The sequence below is a fragment of the Bactrocera tryoni genome, chromosome 2 (assembly GCF_016617805.1).
Source record: "Bactrocera tryoni isolate S06 chromosome 2, CSIRO_BtryS06_freeze2, whole genome shotgun sequence".
Classification (NCBI taxonomy): Eukaryota; Metazoa; Arthropoda; class Insecta; order Diptera; family Tephritidae; genus Bactrocera; species Bactrocera tryoni.
In genome coordinates, this window is record NC_052500.1 from 35,471,573 (window position 1) to 35,488,451 (window position 16,879).

A 16,879-nucleotide genomic window follows, 5' to 3' on the forward strand; every position below is an offset into this window, starting at 1 on the left:
TACTTACTCTTGTGGCCACATAAAGGAACGCAAATTCGGTGTGGAATTCGTGGTGGGAGAGAGACTCCATCGTCAAGTATTAGCATTCACCCCGGTGGATGAACGTCTAGCCACAATCTGCATCAAAACGAAATTCTTCAACATATCACGACGGAAGAGAAGGACGATGTGATCAAAAATGCCTTTCATGAACGCTTTGAGCGTACCTATGAGACTTGCCCCGACACGATGGCAAAGAAGATATCTTCGGGATGAAACATCCCCTTATGGATTGAGGTTGATCGACTTCGCCAGAGCCAGAAATATGGATATCTGTAGTACTATAAAATTAAAAAAACTCATCAAGCTACCTGGCTGTCTCCGGATCAAAAAGCCACCAACCAGATTGATCATGTTGCGATAGACGGAAGAAACGTCTCCAGTGTTATAGACGTGCGTTAGCTCCGAGGTTCTAATATCGACTCGGACCACTATCTTGTTGCTGCCAAGATACAAACCCGCCTCTGTGCAGCAAAAAACGCACATCAATAAACACAAGGAAGATTCGACGTCGAGAAGCTGCAATCACAACAGAAAGCCGAACGATTTTTTACTCAATTTGCACACCTGCTCTTTGAGAGCACTCATCAGCAATTGGGAGTAAAGCAACTGTGGGCGGCATTTCAAGCTCCTTACGTACAGCTGCAAACGAACCCACTTCTTCTTCTTTACTGACGTAGACACCGCTTACGCGATTATAGCCGAGTTAACAACAGGTCGCCAGTCGTTCCTTCTTTTCGCTACGTGGCGCCAATTGGATATTCCAAGCGAAGCCAGGTCCTTCTCCACCTGGTCCTTCCAACGGAGTGGAGGCCTTCCTATTCCTCTGCTTGCCCCGGCGGGTACAGCGTCGAATACTTTCGGACGACATGACCCAGCCAGCGTAGCCGCTAAACGAAACCACTGATCTTCGGAAAAAGCAAAAGAAAAGATGCTATGTACAGAGCATAATAAAATAACAATTTCCCGTCTGAAGAACAACAAAGTGACGAGGGCCGATGGATTAACTGATAACGAGCATGCATCAGCTTCTTTGTGGAATAAAGTCGGACCAAAGCATGTCCGACGATTGGAATTCAAGTGTGCTCTGCCTAATCCAAATAAAGGGAGATCCCACAATCTGCGCCAACTACCATGCGATAAATCTCCCCAACATGGCATATAAGGTTATATCAAGCATATTGCGTGAAAGATTAAAGCCCACCGTCAACGAACTGATTGGACCCTATCAGTGTGGCTTTAGACCTGGAAAATCAACAACTGACCAAATATTCACATTGCGGCAAATCTTGGAAAAGACCCCTTAAAATGAGAATTGACACGCAGCACCTCTTCGTCGACGCTGCCTTTATGCCGCGATGTCTGAATTACACATCAAAACTAATAGAGCTATGTAAACTGACGTTGAACAATACCAAAAGCTCAATCAAGATCGGGAAGGACCTCTTCAAGTCGTTCGATACCAAACGAGGTTTCAGACAGGGCGACTACCTTTCGTGTGACTTCTGCAACCTAATCTTGGAGAAAATAATTCGAACTGCATAACGAAATAGGAAAGGTGACATATTCTATAAAAGTGTACAGCTGTTGGCGTACGCCGTAATACTGATATCCTTGATGTGGATAAGGATGTTTCCAAATAAATGGGTCTGGTGGTGAACGAGGGCAAGACGAAATATCTCCTGTCATCAAACAAACAGTCGTCGCACTCGCGTCTAGGCTCCCACGTCACTGTCGTTAGTCATAACATCGAAGTCGTAGATAATTTCATCCATCTTAGAACTAGCGTTAACTCCAACAACGACAGACTAGAAATCCAACGCAGAATAACTGGTGCCAACAGGTGCTACTTCGGACTGAGCAGTCAATTGAGAAGTAAAGCCTTCCTCGTTATTCCCGTCCTTCTATATGGGGCAGAAGCATGGACGTTGACTTAGTGTATAAATGCTGAAAGTGGTGAACCTTTGTTGGTCTTCAAATGCGGCATTCATGAAAGATACTGATTTTATGAAAATTATGAGTGTTTCGAAATGTGTAGCTTGTAAAATTATGAAGAAGTTATCGAAAATATGGTGACAAACTTCAATATGTTCGAAGAGTGTCAAGTATGAGTATCAAGTTAGATTATATTCGCAATCATTTGAATGCATTTGAAAATAATTTAGATAATTATTATGGTGAGAAACAAAGAGAGAACTTGTTCCACTAGAATCTAGAAGTGATGGAAGAAAGGTATTAAGGATGACTGGAGCGCGCCAGTCGTTTCTTCTTTTCGCTACGTGGCGCCAATTGGATATTCCAAGCGTAACCAGGTCCTTCTCCACTTGGTCCTTCCAACGGAGTGGAGGTCTTCCTCTTCCTCTGCTTCCCCCGGCGGGTACAGCGTCGAATACTTTCAGAGCCGGAGTGATTTCATCCATCCGGATAACATGACTTAGTCAGCGTAGCCGCTGTCTTTTAATTCGCTGAACTATGTCAATGTCGTCGTATATCTCGTACAGCTCATCGTTCCATCGAATGCGATATTCGCCGTGGCCAATGCGCAAAGGACCATAAATCTTTCGCAGAATTTTTCTCTCGAAAACTCGTAACGTCGACTCATCGGTTGTTGTCATCGCCCAAGCCTCTGCACCATATAGCAGGACGGGAATTATGAGCGACTTATAGAGTTTAGCTTTTGTTCGTCGAGAGAGGACTTTACTTTTCAATTGCCTACTCAGTCCGAAGTAACACCTGTTGGCAAGACCAATCCTGCGTTGGATTTCCAGGCTGACATTGTTGGTGGTGTTAATGCTGGTTCCTAAACAGAAGAAATTATCTACAACTTCAAAGTTATGACTGTCAACAGTGACGTTAGAGCCAAGTCGCGAGTGCCATGACGTTTGTTTGATGACAGGAGATATTTCGTTTTGCCCTCGTTCACTGCCAGACTTATTTTCTGTGCTTCCTTTTCCAGCCTGGAGAAAGCAGAACTAACGGCGCGGGTGTTGAGGCCGATGATATCAATATCATCAGCATACGCCAGCAGCTGTATCAGAGTACTGCTGATCCCTAAAAAGATATTATTAACTAGGAAATTATAAAGGAAAATCTCATAAAAGACGTTTAATTAAGTATTATAAATAACTAACATATATCCTATTTTGTTTCATATGTTCTTATTTTAGTAATATAAAATGAAAATAAATGTTTAAAAATTAAAAACAACAATATCAAACAATATCGATCCTAGTCTGAGGTAACAAAATCACTGTGGGCCAGTAATATTAATTACGAACCTGATGGATGATTTTCATTAACCATACTCATCGTCAGGCCGAAATTAACAGAGGGTTTGATCTAATTACTGTTTAGAGGTTTACTGGCACCAAGTCCCACTGTTGAGTCTTCTTCGGAAACAACCCGCGAGTTGTTTACTTCAGGATAATCGCATCTCCATCGATGTATTCTTTAACCGACTTTTGATAAAGCAAAGCCCTAAACAGAAAGCTCACACAGCTATACATACTATACTATATGTACTATATAGTATATGTATATGGGCCATTCCATCAATTGGCGACATGGTTGTGTACCCGTATTCCGATCAAACAAAAAAATTACTATTTCTTTTATTTTTTAACGACATGAAAATTGAGTGCAAAAAATTTTGAAGTTATACAATTTTATGTAAAAAAACTCTCAGCTTTCTGATAATAATATTTTCAAAATCCAAAAAAAAAACATTTTTTTTTTCCAAAAAAAACATTTTTTTGTGCTTTTCCACCAACTTTTTTTCAAAATTTACTTTTCCATTCGGTTCCTCGTTCAATTTTACATAAGAATCAATGTTCAAAAATATGGGACTCTGATCCCATGAACAGCATGATTATACACGTAGAAGAAAAATTCTTATGCTAAGTACTATATCGTCACCTGAAATGCAAAATAATGTAACAACATTTTCGGAAATTTACAGTGGCATGAATGAAACACGGAATAAAATGGAACATGAGTGAAACAAAATTTTAATATTGGTTAAAACTGGTTTATATCTGACCGCAGAACCTGAAAATGTTGAACATATGTAATATTATGTATGTAATTTGAAGTAGTGAAGCGTAATCAATAAGACACTCAATTTCGAATTTTTTGGTGATACGTTATTTTGCATTTCAGGTGACGATATGTACCTACAGTTTGAGTGTTATTTTCAATTATATTTTACATGTTGCTGTCTGAAATGAATGAGCATTGAAAAAAACAACATTTCATTACTTTCAGATAGAATTTTCACAATTTGGAATTTTCTTCCATCATTTTCGGTCTATTAACAAATAAAATCAGTTATAGTTACTAATTTTATCATTACTGAATTTAAGACGCTTATAAATAAGGAAACACATTATCTTTCGAAGTTTCAAAAATTGTGCACTTTAAAATAAATTGAAGAATATTGCGAAATTTCTTAGGATCTTCAATTTTTTTTAACACGTAACACGTAAATTTCAAAGATATGCCCTCGGACACCGAGCATTGTTCACCGAAGCCGATATTTAAAGGGTTGACACAACTATTTTTGAACGGTTTTGGCACCAACGAATTACCAGATGGTAAGATTGCATTAAGTTTAAGGTTTTAACCGACTTTTTTAACTAGTAAGTTAATTATCCAAGCATCTCAACAAGCATACTCACTGATAGTATCGTCCGTACAAGTGGAAATTGAAAACGGGGCATCTATTATACATACTTCAATATGCAATACGAAATATTTGTGCCGACAGTCGTAGTCAAATTCATTTTCGTATTTGTTGTCATTGTTAGGTTACTGTTACACTTCCGTTTATGTAACGTGCTTCGATGCTATTCGACCAATGAAAAGTTCTGGAAGTGATGGGCTTATGTGATTAAAAAAATATTATACAATATTGTGATGAAAAAACGTCGCGTCGGTTAACAAATAGGGGTTAATACTTTTTACCTTTGAAATTAATGGAAAGGGGCATTGAGCCCGGGAAGAATTTAGTATAATTCAACAATAATTCAAATGTATAATAAAACCTATTTTTGCAATATATGATACAAAATAAATGTGTACAAACGAATTAGTGATGTGTTAGTGTATATAAAATTGAAAAATATAAGTGCAAAATTAATTTTAAATATAGAAAAAAAGTTATTAAAATATTGCAAATTTTAAACGCGAATATCTCGAAACCTATAATCTTCCTGCGGCTATAACCATACATATTCCTGATCAGGAGAATCTCCTCTATCCGATCATACCAATTTTTTTCCCGAAATCCTGGGACGGTATACCAAAGCCGACCCTTGAGCCCAAACCATTGAGGATTTCACTGGGTATTAATATTCATGCGTATTAATATTCATTGTATACAAGATTTCTACCTACGCTCTTGGGGGAATATTTGGTATTGCAAGAACTGAATGGTTGGAAACAACATTTTGGAACAAATCGAACCGAAAAAATGCAGATACCAACACTTTAGTGATTTTTCTATATTTTATATTTATGATAATTCAAAATCCCCTAAAAACACCTCACATCCTTCATAATCGGCAATTAAAAATAAGTGAAATGCATCTACTATATCTTATGCGACCTTGCCACGAAAATCTTGTGTATAATATTTGCATTCAATATATTTTAACAACTTTTCAAATTTCTCTAATCCATTTTCATATACAATTTTACAAAAAAGTCTTAAATAGAACTTTTTTACGTGTTTAAAGCGCTGTGTTTAAACATATTATGATATTACTTTATAGGATACGTGAAAGGAGATGAATATGGTCCAAAAACAAAGAAACAAGACTTTACCGAATTATTCACTACGTTCTACATTCTTATAGTACTGGCTGTCTTATGTGTTTTAGCGTTTTTACTAATGTAAGTAATCCGTTTTAAAGAAATACCTAAAGTAGTATTAGTAAGTTTTATAATCGAAACAGCACCGCTTGTTGTCCAATAGTGTATAATGCTGGTTTTGTTTAATTGTTTACATTTTAAATTTGAGATGAAACATCTTTTCCGATATCGAAATGTTCAAAACTAATTCGTTTAAGCTCCGATTACAATTAATTTTTTTTAGTGTTGCATTAAGGGAGCTGTTATGCTGCAACGTTTATTCTTTACTTTCAGGATTGCTTTCTTAGTGTGGTATTGCAACCGAAACAAATATAAACCAGAGCAATGTAGATGCCCAAAACTATGCGCTTTATTGCTAACTTCACTGCTTCTTTTGTCCCTCATATTATTAGCGTAAGTGTTAGAAAATTTTTAAATTTTCTTCTAAATAAATTTTTTCTAAACTAATCCATATTTAACGTCATCAATAGGCTATTCCTTTTCAGTACTTTCAAAAACCTTTTACATCTGAAAAAATTATATAATAAGCCGAAGCATGATTCAAGTACTAAGGATGCTGAAATAATGGAACGTGTAATTGAAATCCTTGACAACGATTTTGGAAAATTAAGAAATGATTCAATTAATGAATGCAGAAATACTCGTGAGTTAATATTTGAACATAATAATATTTTTAAGTAATTCGTTTACATGGCTTTTGTACCCGTATACTAGCATTTCTTCTTCTTCTACTTTATTGGTGTAGACACCGCTTGCGCGGTTATAGCCGAGTTTACAACAGCGCCCCACCTAATCTTTCCAACAGAGTGGAGATCTTCCTCTTCCGCTGCGTCGAATACTCCGTTCGGACGGCATAACCCAGCCAGGGTATGCGCTATCTCCTAATTCGCTGAGCTATGTCAATGCCTTTGTATATCTCGTACAGTTCATCGTTCCATCGACTACGGTACTCGCCGTCACCAATACGCAAAGGACCATTAACCTTCCACAGAACCTTTGCTTCGAAAATCCGTAACGCCGTCTCATCAGATGTTGTCACCGTCCATACCTCTGGACCATGTAGTAGGACGAGGATGATAAGTGATTTGTAGAATTTGATGTCCTACTCAGTCCGAAGTAGCACCTGTTGGCAAGGATTATTCTGCGTTGGATTTTGAGGCTGACATTGATGCTGGTGCTAATACTGGTTCGAAGATAGACGAAGATAGACGAAATTATCTACTACTTCGATGTTATGACTGTCAACTATGACGTGGGGCCAAGCCACATGTGCGACGACTGTTTATTTTAAGACAGGAGATATTTCGTCTTGCCCTTACCAGATCCATTTGCTTCGCTTCTTTATCCAACCTGGAGAAAGCAGAACTAACGCAGCGGTTGTTATTATGGCCAATGATATCGATGTCATCGAAGTACGCCACCAGTTGTAGACTCTTGTTGCACCTTCTCTATTCTGATCTGTAGCTCGAATTCTTTTTTCTAAGGGTAGATTGAAAGTCGCACGATATAGAGTCGCCGTGCCTGAAACCTTGTTTGGTATCGAAAGGCTCGAAGAGGTTCTCTCGATCCTGACGGAGCTTTTGGTATTACTCAACCTCTGTTCACACCATCATATTAGTTTTGCGACGATACCAAATTCAACATCGCGGCATAAGGGCACCTCTTTTTCGTGCTGTCAAAAGCAGCTTTGAAATCAACGAAGGGGTGGTATGTGTCGACCCTCTTTTCACGCGTCATTTCCAATATATACCGCATGATGAATATCCGGTTAGTTTTTGATTTTCCAGGCATGAAGCCACACTAATAAGGTCCAATAAGTTTGTTGACTGTGAGTTTTCGTCTTTCACATAGTACGCACTATATAACCTTATAATCGATGTTGAGAAGGCTTTTCCTACGCTACCTCTATTTGGATTGGGCAGAGCACACTTAAATTCCAATCGCCGACCATGCTTTCGTCTAACGATGTTCTACAAAGAAGCGGGTGCATGCTCCTTATCAGTTCTTCGCCGCCGTATTTCAATAGCTCGTTTAGCAATCCATCGACCCTCGCACCTTTGTTGTTCTTCAGACGGGTAATAGTTATTCTAACTTCTTCACGGTCGGACAATGGAATGTATGCTTTATCGTCATTGATTGAGGAATCGGGTTCACCATCTCCGATCAACCTGAGCCCATTTGGGGATGTTTCATCATGGATGCTGATTTACCGACCGTTGTGCCAAGGAAACCTTGTATTTCTACTTGGTGTTAATAATTAGTAGCTACATCAAGTTTTATTACAACCCTCTTAGATTCGCCAAATCTATTTTTGCTGAGTTGAATTATACCGAACAATTTCCATACGAAAGCAGCAACTATAATACTTGTGTTCCACCGATAGTTGTTTGCCTCATCAAAAACAAATCGAAATAAATAATAATTATTGAGTTATATGCTTATATACAGTATATAGTACATATATAGTATATGGTAAAATGAGTCAAATGCATAAATGTCCTGTCTGTGTTGTTTGATGGTGGTTTCAGTGAAGTTCCACGTAATAATTACATTTAGTTCAAATATTTAATAATTTCGGATGTGGAAACCGGTATAGAATTATAAATTGGGTTCTTACGTCTAATTATATTTGTAAAGCACTCGTTATTTATTTCTTTACTTTCTTTGTTATAAACTTTATTGTCCTTTTCAAAATATGATTTTGTGTTTGAGTAATCTAACATAACCATTATGTTCGGTATTACTTGAATTGAGTTGATTAATTTATAATGAATGGGGATATATGATATTATTAGTAATTCGCCAGGAACCTGTGGAATTGGAATTTCATTAACTTTTGTTGGTTTTTTAAACTGTGTTTTGTAATAGTTAATTATTCTATTTCGTTTAGTTATTTTGTAATGATCAGGGTCAGTGTGTTCAACATTTTTATACCCTGAACAGGGTATATTAAGTTTGTCACGAAGTTTGTAACACCCATAAGGAAGCGTCGGAGACCCTATAAAGTATATATATCAGTATGTTGAGCTGAATCGATTTAGTCATGTCCGTCTGTCTGTCTGTCTGTCTGTCTGTATATATACGAACTAGTCCCTCAGTTTTTAAGATATCATCTTGAAATTTTGCAAACGTCATTTTCTCTTCAAGGAGCTGCTCATTTGTCGAAACTGCTGATATAGGACCACAATAACATATAGCTGCCATACAAACTGAACGATCGGATTCAAGTTCTTGTATGAAAAACTTCCACATTTGACAACGTATCTTCACGAAATTCGGTGTGAGTTATTGTTCATAGAAATAATATAATCTCCGAAAAAATTGTTCAGATCGGCTCACTATAGCATATAGCTTCCACACAAACTGAATGATCGGAATCAAATGCTTGTATGGAAAACTTTGGCATTTGACATGGATTACCGCTTAAGGTAATAATATAATCTCCGAAAAAAATTTTCACATCGGCTCACTATAGCATATAGCTTCCATACAAACTGAACACATAGTTACTAAAAGAAATGCACCTGTGAAGGATATATTAGCTTCGGTGCAGCTGAAGTAAACGTTTTCTCTAGTTATTTTCTTTAAATGGATTTTATTTTCTGAGGAGAACCCTTTCTGTATCCAGTGTCAATGTTGTATTCTGGTCGGTCATCATTTATTTTGTTTATTTTTTGTTGTTTAATTTTCAGCGTATGTAGTATGGTTGTCCAGCGTACATAAATATGTGGACAGGTGTCTTTCCAGTAGTGTCATGCTTGGCTTTGTGATTGTTTATCTTCTTCTTCTTAATTGGCGTATACACCAGTTATGCGATTATAGCCGAATTAACAACAGCGCGCAAGTCGTTTCTTCTTTTCGCTACGTGGCGCCAATTGGATATTCCAAGCGCAGCCAGGTCCTTCTCCACCTGGTCCTTCCAACGGAGTGGAGGTCTTCCTCTTCCTCTGCTTACCCCGGCGGGTACTGCATCGAATACTTTCAGAGCTGGAGTGTTTTCGTCCATTCGGACAACATGACCTAGCCAGCGTAGCCGCTGTCTTTTAATTCGCTGGACTATGTCAAGGTCGTCATAAATCTCATACAGCTCATCGTTCCATCGAATGTGATATTCGTCGTGGCCAACGAGCAAAGGACCGTAAATCTTTCGCAGAACTTTTCTCTCGAAAACTCGTAACGTCGACTCATCAGCTGTTGTCATCGTCCAGGCCCCTGCACCATATAGCAGGATGGGAATTATGAGCGACTTATAGAGTTTGGCTTTTGTTCGTCGAGAGAGGACTTTACTTTTCAATTGCCTACTCAGTCCGAAGTGGCACCTGTTGGCAAGAGTTATCCTGCGTTGGATTTCTATGCTGACATTGTTGGTGGTATTTACGCTGGTTCCAAGATAGACGAAATTATCTACAACTTCAAAGTTATGACTGTCAACAGTGACGTGAGTGCCAAGTCGCGAGTGCGACGACTGTTTGTTTGATGACAGGAGATATTTCGTCAGGATCGGGAAGGATATAATAATATAAAATATTTTTCCTTGAAAACCTTTGCCCCTCCCCGTAAATAATTTGGAAATTTTTTGGATGCCTGGGTGTAAAATTTTTTCGTGGCATGGAAGCATTATTTCTTTAAATTCTGCATATGAGTTTACATTTTTAAGCACAATGAGGCTACGAATCACCTTAGTATAGGAAGTATTAATAATCTCCCCATAAGCTGTCAGTGCAATATTTTTAAATAAAATGGTCAAGAAGAAATTGTTTAGCACTTTCAATTGTCATTTTGTCCTCGATAGTATGTAACCACCTGAGAGGTTGATGATCATGAAATGTCTTCCCAGCAGGTAATGACCAATGTTTAAGTGGCCCAAACTATGGCGAGTAATTCTTCTTCGATAGCACTGTAATTTAATTCATGGTCATTTAATGTTCTACTTATAAAAGATATAGTTTGATGGTTTTAGGAAAGGACCGCCCCAAAAGCAAGGTTGCTTGCATCTGTAGTTAGTACGAATTTTTTATTTCAAAATTTGGAAGTTGTAAAATTGGTTCGTTTGTTATTTTCTTCTATCTACTTTTGCTCCTTTTTTCAGATAACGGGTCATCGTTTTTGCTATATTGGCGTGGTTTGGAATAAATTTACGGTAGTAACCAGTCATTCCGAGAAACGCTTTAATTTCTTTGACCTTAGTTGGTATTGGATATGAGGCTATTGCTTTGACGTTGAGAGGATTCGGTTTTATTCCATCAGGTATTATGATGTGACCAAGAAATGTAGCTTCCTTTTACAGAAACTCGCATTTATCTAATTGCAACTTTAAATTTGCCTCGGACAACTTTTCAAAAACTAACTGCAATGAGTTCAAAGGTTCATCGAGAGATGTGGAAAAGATAATTATATCATCCAAATAAACCAAACAATGTATGTTAATGAATGGTAGAAGTATATTGTTCATGCAGCTTTGCAATGTAGCGGGCGCGGTTTTTAAGCCGAATGGCATACGGACGTGATCATAGTGACTGAGTTTGGTAGAAAATGCAGTTTTTTGTATGAATTCCGGATCCATTTCTACATATATGGTGAAAAGATCCAGTTAAGTCTATCATGGTAAAGTACCTTGTTGGGCATGGGATATCTATCGGGAATAGTTATGTCATTTAGTTTTCTGTAATCGATCACTACTCTGTATTTTATTTTACCCGAAGTTCAGGTTTCTTGGGTACAGGTAGGTAGGTAGGTAGGAGTGCAGCCCTATCGGGCTCAATTAGCACTTGATGTGCCATTTTGATACACTATTCGTAGAACCTCCTGTATCTGCTATTACGTTTCACCTTCTCTCTCAAACCATTTTGAGGTTTCGATGAAACTACTTATGTCCGATATGCTTTTGGTGGAAATCCATTCAAGGTTTTCGGTGCTTGAATGGATTCTGAGTGTTTTAAATGTCGGATCTGTGCAGCTCAGAGCTGGGCATTCGCAGAGAAAGTGGAAGATTGTTTCCCTTGTTCCCTGCTACTCCGCAGCCACGGCAGATGTCGATTGTAGGGCAATCCTATTTTGGACGCATGTTCCCCAAATGGCCAGTGCCCTGTTGTGGTAGCTGTTATTCTGTAAATACTTTTTCTTGACCTATTTAATAAGTCATTGGTTCTTTTCCCGGCTGTCATATGTTGGCCATAATTGTTTTAGTTGGCGCATTTTGTAATGTTTTTCCACCTGTTGTTTGCAATTTGCTGAAATTGTCTATTGATCTCTCCTTTTATCGATCCTAGCGGGCTTGGTATTTAGCTCCGCCTTGGATTCATTGAGGAAAGCTCCTGGGCTTTGCCAACTCGTCTGCTTTTCAAGTTACCGAAAATGTTCCTGTGGACGGGAACCCATAGATCAAGTTTTAGCTGGATTGAATAACTTTTATTGAGCTTAGTGCTTTCTCTTGCAGTTGTGAACCACTGGGAATTTGTCATGCATGAAGATAATGCCAGGAGGGCCGTCTGGCCATCAAGCAAATATAGTTGCTTTTATGTATATTCCCGTGGTTTTCAATAACCTTCTGCAGGCTTTTTTCTAATATGCTCTAGTACTTCAGTTTTCTGGGAAGATGCTAGCCTTAGAGTTCGGTAGACGTATAGAGAGAGATATGCTCAGATCAGTAGAATTCTGCCGTGCCTAGCCTCCACAGTCCATTTTGGACCCGTTTGTATACTTCTGAGGTGGTATCTTCCTCTACTATTGAACCTCTTTTCCATTCTCTTTGTCTAGACAGTATCCTCACCTTGGAAGTGTTCGGACGGTCAGAAATCCAGCTTTGGGATAATGCAGTTCACTGACAATAGTGAACTCTTCTTTAGAATGTACACTATCGCGTCTGTAGTTCTGCCAGATTCCAACCTCCCAATTTTTTATTCTTATCGCCGCAATAGCTGCTGTTTTGTGAATACAAAAATGTCCATTGGTAGTTGATGCAGGATCACATTGAGCGCATCAGTCGGACATGACCTGATTGCACCCGTAACACCCGCACATGCTGCTCTTTGTATTCCATTTAATTTGGCCACCATTCTTGAGCTCCATATGTAAGTATAGGTCTTTATGACAGATGTATACATATCCACATGATTATATTTTGGTTTGAGTTGTCTCAATTCCATATTTGACTATTTTCTCTACAAGTATAGATATTGCCATGTATGATTTGTTTATTCTTTGCTATATATTTATTTTCCAGGACAGTTTGGTGTCTATCTCCACCCCCAAGTATTTAGCTGTGGGGGATAGAGTTAGTGTTGTACCGTTTAGTACCGGAAGTTGAAACTGAGGTATTTTGGTTCTGCTAGTGAATAGCATCAGTTCTGTTTTGTTCGGGTTAACTTCTAGACCATTGTTTTTAGCCCATAGGTTTAACCTACGAAGTGCTCTTTCCATAATCTCGCTGACTGTTGAAGGAAACATGCCTGAGACCAACAACACTATATCGTCTGCATACGCTACTGCTTTCACTCCTCCACCGTTTAGTTTTAGTAGTATTTCGTTCAGCGCTGCAACCCATAGAAGTGGAGAGAGGACCCCCCCTTGAGGCGTTCCTCTACTCACATAGCTTGTTTGTGTTGCAGCGCCGTTTGAAGCTATAATTTTCCTATTCTCAAGCATCGATAGTATCCATCTGCACACAGTGTCGTCTATCCCACCATGTGCCAGAGAATTAATTATCGCATTTACTTCTATGTTGTTGAAGGCGCCCTCTATGTCTAGAAATGCAGCCACGATGTATTGTTTGTGATGTAGTGATTTTTCAATTACACTTATCACCTCGTGAAGGGCGGTTTCGGTTGATCGGCCCTTCATGTACGCATGTTGGGACTTCGATAACTTCTCCGCCATTATTGTTCTTACGTGTAGATCTATTAGCCTTTCTAGTACCTTCAGCATAAAGGAGGTAAGGCTTATAGGTCTAAAATCCTTGGCATTCTCGTGTGTTTTTCTGCCTGGTTTTGCGAGGAACACAACTTTACTTCTTTTCCAACTTCTTGGAATGTAAGATAGTTGTATGCTTGCTTTGTATATATTTTCTAGCCTTAGAACCATTGGTTCTACCAGTTTTTGCAGCATTATGGGCATAATCCCGTCAGGACCTGCCGCTTTATATGGTGCAAAACTATTTATGGCGTATTTGATTTTTCTTTTGTCTACTATTTGGCTTCGATAGTCAGCTGCGTTCAGCAGTGGTTCTGGTTGAACCCTTGTTGAAGGTATTTGCTGACTCCCGGGGAAATGCCTTGTGATAAGTACCTCCAGAGACTCTTTTGCCGAGGAGGTCCAATCACTTTCCTCCGCCCTAATGTAGGCAGTATTAATATGATCTTTGGATAGCATTTTACTCAGCCTGGCGGCTTCTGTGCAACTTTCTATCGATGTACAGAAAGATCGCCATGAGTCCTTTTTAGCTTTCCTGACTGCTTTTTTGTATTCTTTCATACTGTCTTTATATGGCTGCCAGATTTTGGTTCTAAAACTCTCATTGAAAGCCTTCCTTAGTTGTGTTCTCAAATTCTTGAGTTCACTGTTCCACCAAGGAAGAGACTTTCTCTTTTTCAAAACTGTTAGCTGAGTAGATTTATTAAAAGTTGTGGTTAGGATTTTTTCCAACTTCTCTACTTCTGAATCTAATTCCTCAGGATTTCTGATGCTCTTATTGCCTCCCTTTTCAAGGCATTTTGTTGCTATACTAGTAAATTTTCCCCAAGCCGTTCTTCTAGGGTTCCGGTAAGTGAGAGGCGCACTGTACTTCTCGCGGATGCTGAAAAGTATCCAGGAGTGATCCGACATGGAAGGCTCATCGGATACCCTCCAGTTATCCACAACGAGACTGTCTGTGTCTGTTGATAGCGTGAGGTCAAGCACTTCCTCCCACCCCGGAAACCTATCCGAGCTTGGGAAAATAAAAGTTGGCTTATCGCCCTTGTTGCAAATACTTCTAGATTACTATTCAAAATATACTGCAAGAGTGACTCACCTCTGGTGTTTATACTGGAGCTACCCCATACGGTGTGCCTTGCGTTTGCATCACACCTCTATTAGGACATCTTCCCTTCCTGTTCTCCTCTACCAGTCTGGTGAGTGGGTCCGGTGGTATGTCTTCGTCAGTGGGCCACATGCCGAGACCAAGAAGAAGGGCTTATCCTTCTGTTCCACCTTTACCACTGTGATATCTGCTGTGCTGTAATTAGGACAAAGAAATGCATTTATACTTTTATTGATAAGAATGCATGCCCTAGGTTTACCTCTGTTCCGTGTGTAAAACAGGTTATGGTTGCTTCTGTTTAGCCCTTTAATGGTATCTTCATTGACCCAGGGCTCCTGTACTAGGCTGATGTCGATGCCCCCCTCGTTCACAAGGGTTGTCAGATTCGCTGTAGCACTCTTCGAGTGCTGCAGGTTTATCTGTACGCATCTTATGTTATTGGGCATCTCGGGTTTCTTCGATGCCCACATTCTTTAGCAACTGGCTGGCGTCGTCGACCTCTTCCGTGTCGTCTTTGTCAGCCGCTTTGTCGCCTTGGAATATTTTTAGTCTGGCTTTGCGGATTCCGAAGCTGATTTTGTAGTCAGTCTTCTACAGCAGAGCCTCAATGGACTTATCACCAAATGGCCACTCAGTATTGGCTTGCTTGCTTTATTCGGTTTTTCCTCCTTGATTAGCTGCCACTCATCTATACTAGGTATAGATTTGTTCTGCAGCTTAATGCACCGCAGGAGTTTTTCGCCTGGCTCCTCTAGAGGGGGTAACCAAACGCGAGCACGAAGTCTCTTCGGAATGTCCTTGGCGGGTATAAGCCTCAAATGGAGGCCTACAAAGGCGTTGCTAATTTTAGCCACACTACCCGTCAGGAAATCCAGCGAGGCCTGGTCCGCGCACTTGATGACCCTGTAGCCCCTGAGGGTCTCCGCAGGATTGTCGAGTACATAGCTTAGCACCATACTCGACAATCTGACGTCGATCTCCACCCATCTCTCCTGCATTGTGCTCGGAGAGGAGGAATTTCCGTCTATGATGGCCACCTGCAGGATATCTCTGGCAACATCGCAGAAATGCCTTGCCGTTGTTGTGCTGCTGTGTTCACCTTCGCTTCGCCTCGGTTTTTTGGGCTGAGTTCCGGTACTTCTGTGATGGAGCGATTTCTTCTGTAGAAGTGCTCTCTCGCTTGCTCTCTTCTTGAGGTTGTGATTGCTTCCTTTTCAGGTAGCCTTCTATATTCCTCTACGATAGATTTGAGGCGCTTTGTTTCGGCCTCATCAACTGGGGTACCGGCTGCCTGGTCTTTGGCTATCTTCCCTAGTATGAAGACTGCCCTCTGGTACCGGTTTTCCCTCAGCTGATTCTGGGATTTCTTGCGCTTCTTTCTGTTTTCTCCTTTAGCCGCCAGTGCCTTGGAGGTGGACGCTTCCACCCTTATATCAGGGGCTTTTACTGCTATATCTACCGGTATACTTTGGTTGGTATGTCCGGTAGTACTCTTACTCGTCTCCTGGCTGGAGGCAAGTAGCTCGTCTTCTTCGGATTCCGTAATAGGATTCCGATAGTTCATGTCCTTAGTCGTTGCTGTTGTCGTCAATTTGGTTGTTGTAGTTGATGCTGTTGTTGTTGTTGCATTATTGTTTTCGTTCATGTTTGGTCCCACGAGTAATCCGGAAAGGGTTGGTCACTCGTCCGCAGAGCCGGTATGCGGAGAGAAGGGTTTTATACCTCCGACCTCGCCCGGGCATCGGAGGGGGTACAACCCAAGTGGGACTATTGTAGGGTGAGTTGCTTTCTCTAATTGGTTTCTGTTCAAGCATTTCCTGTACTTGATTTTCTACTTACTTCTATTTCATGAACTTGTGCAAGTGGGTATTGTTTCGAATAAATAGCAGAATTATGTGTTGTATTAATTATATGTTAAATTGTATTTGTAAATCTGAAACGATTGCCTTGCAA

General features: G+C 39.8%; 1 protein-coding gene across 1 annotated transcript in view; it reads left to right on the forward strand.

Moving 5' to 3' along the window:
• The first annotated feature begins 4,403 nt into the window (after nucleotides 1-4,403).
• The window catches only part of LOC120768522, a 48,264-nt gene continuing 35,788 nt past the window's right edge, over nucleotides 4,404-16,879 (forward strand). Inside the window, exons 1-4 of the mRNA XM_040095253.1 lie at nucleotides 4,404-4,631; nucleotides 5,811-5,931; nucleotides 6,184-6,303; nucleotides 6,381-6,553. Of these exons, the coding sequence (XP_039951187.1) occupies nucleotides 4,535-4,631; nucleotides 5,811-5,931; nucleotides 6,184-6,303; nucleotides 6,381-6,553 (511 nt within the window). The 5' untranslated portion in view covers nucleotides 4,404-4,534. The remainder of the gene's footprint in view (nucleotides 4,632-5,810; nucleotides 5,932-6,183; nucleotides 6,304-6,380; nucleotides 6,554-16,879) is intronic.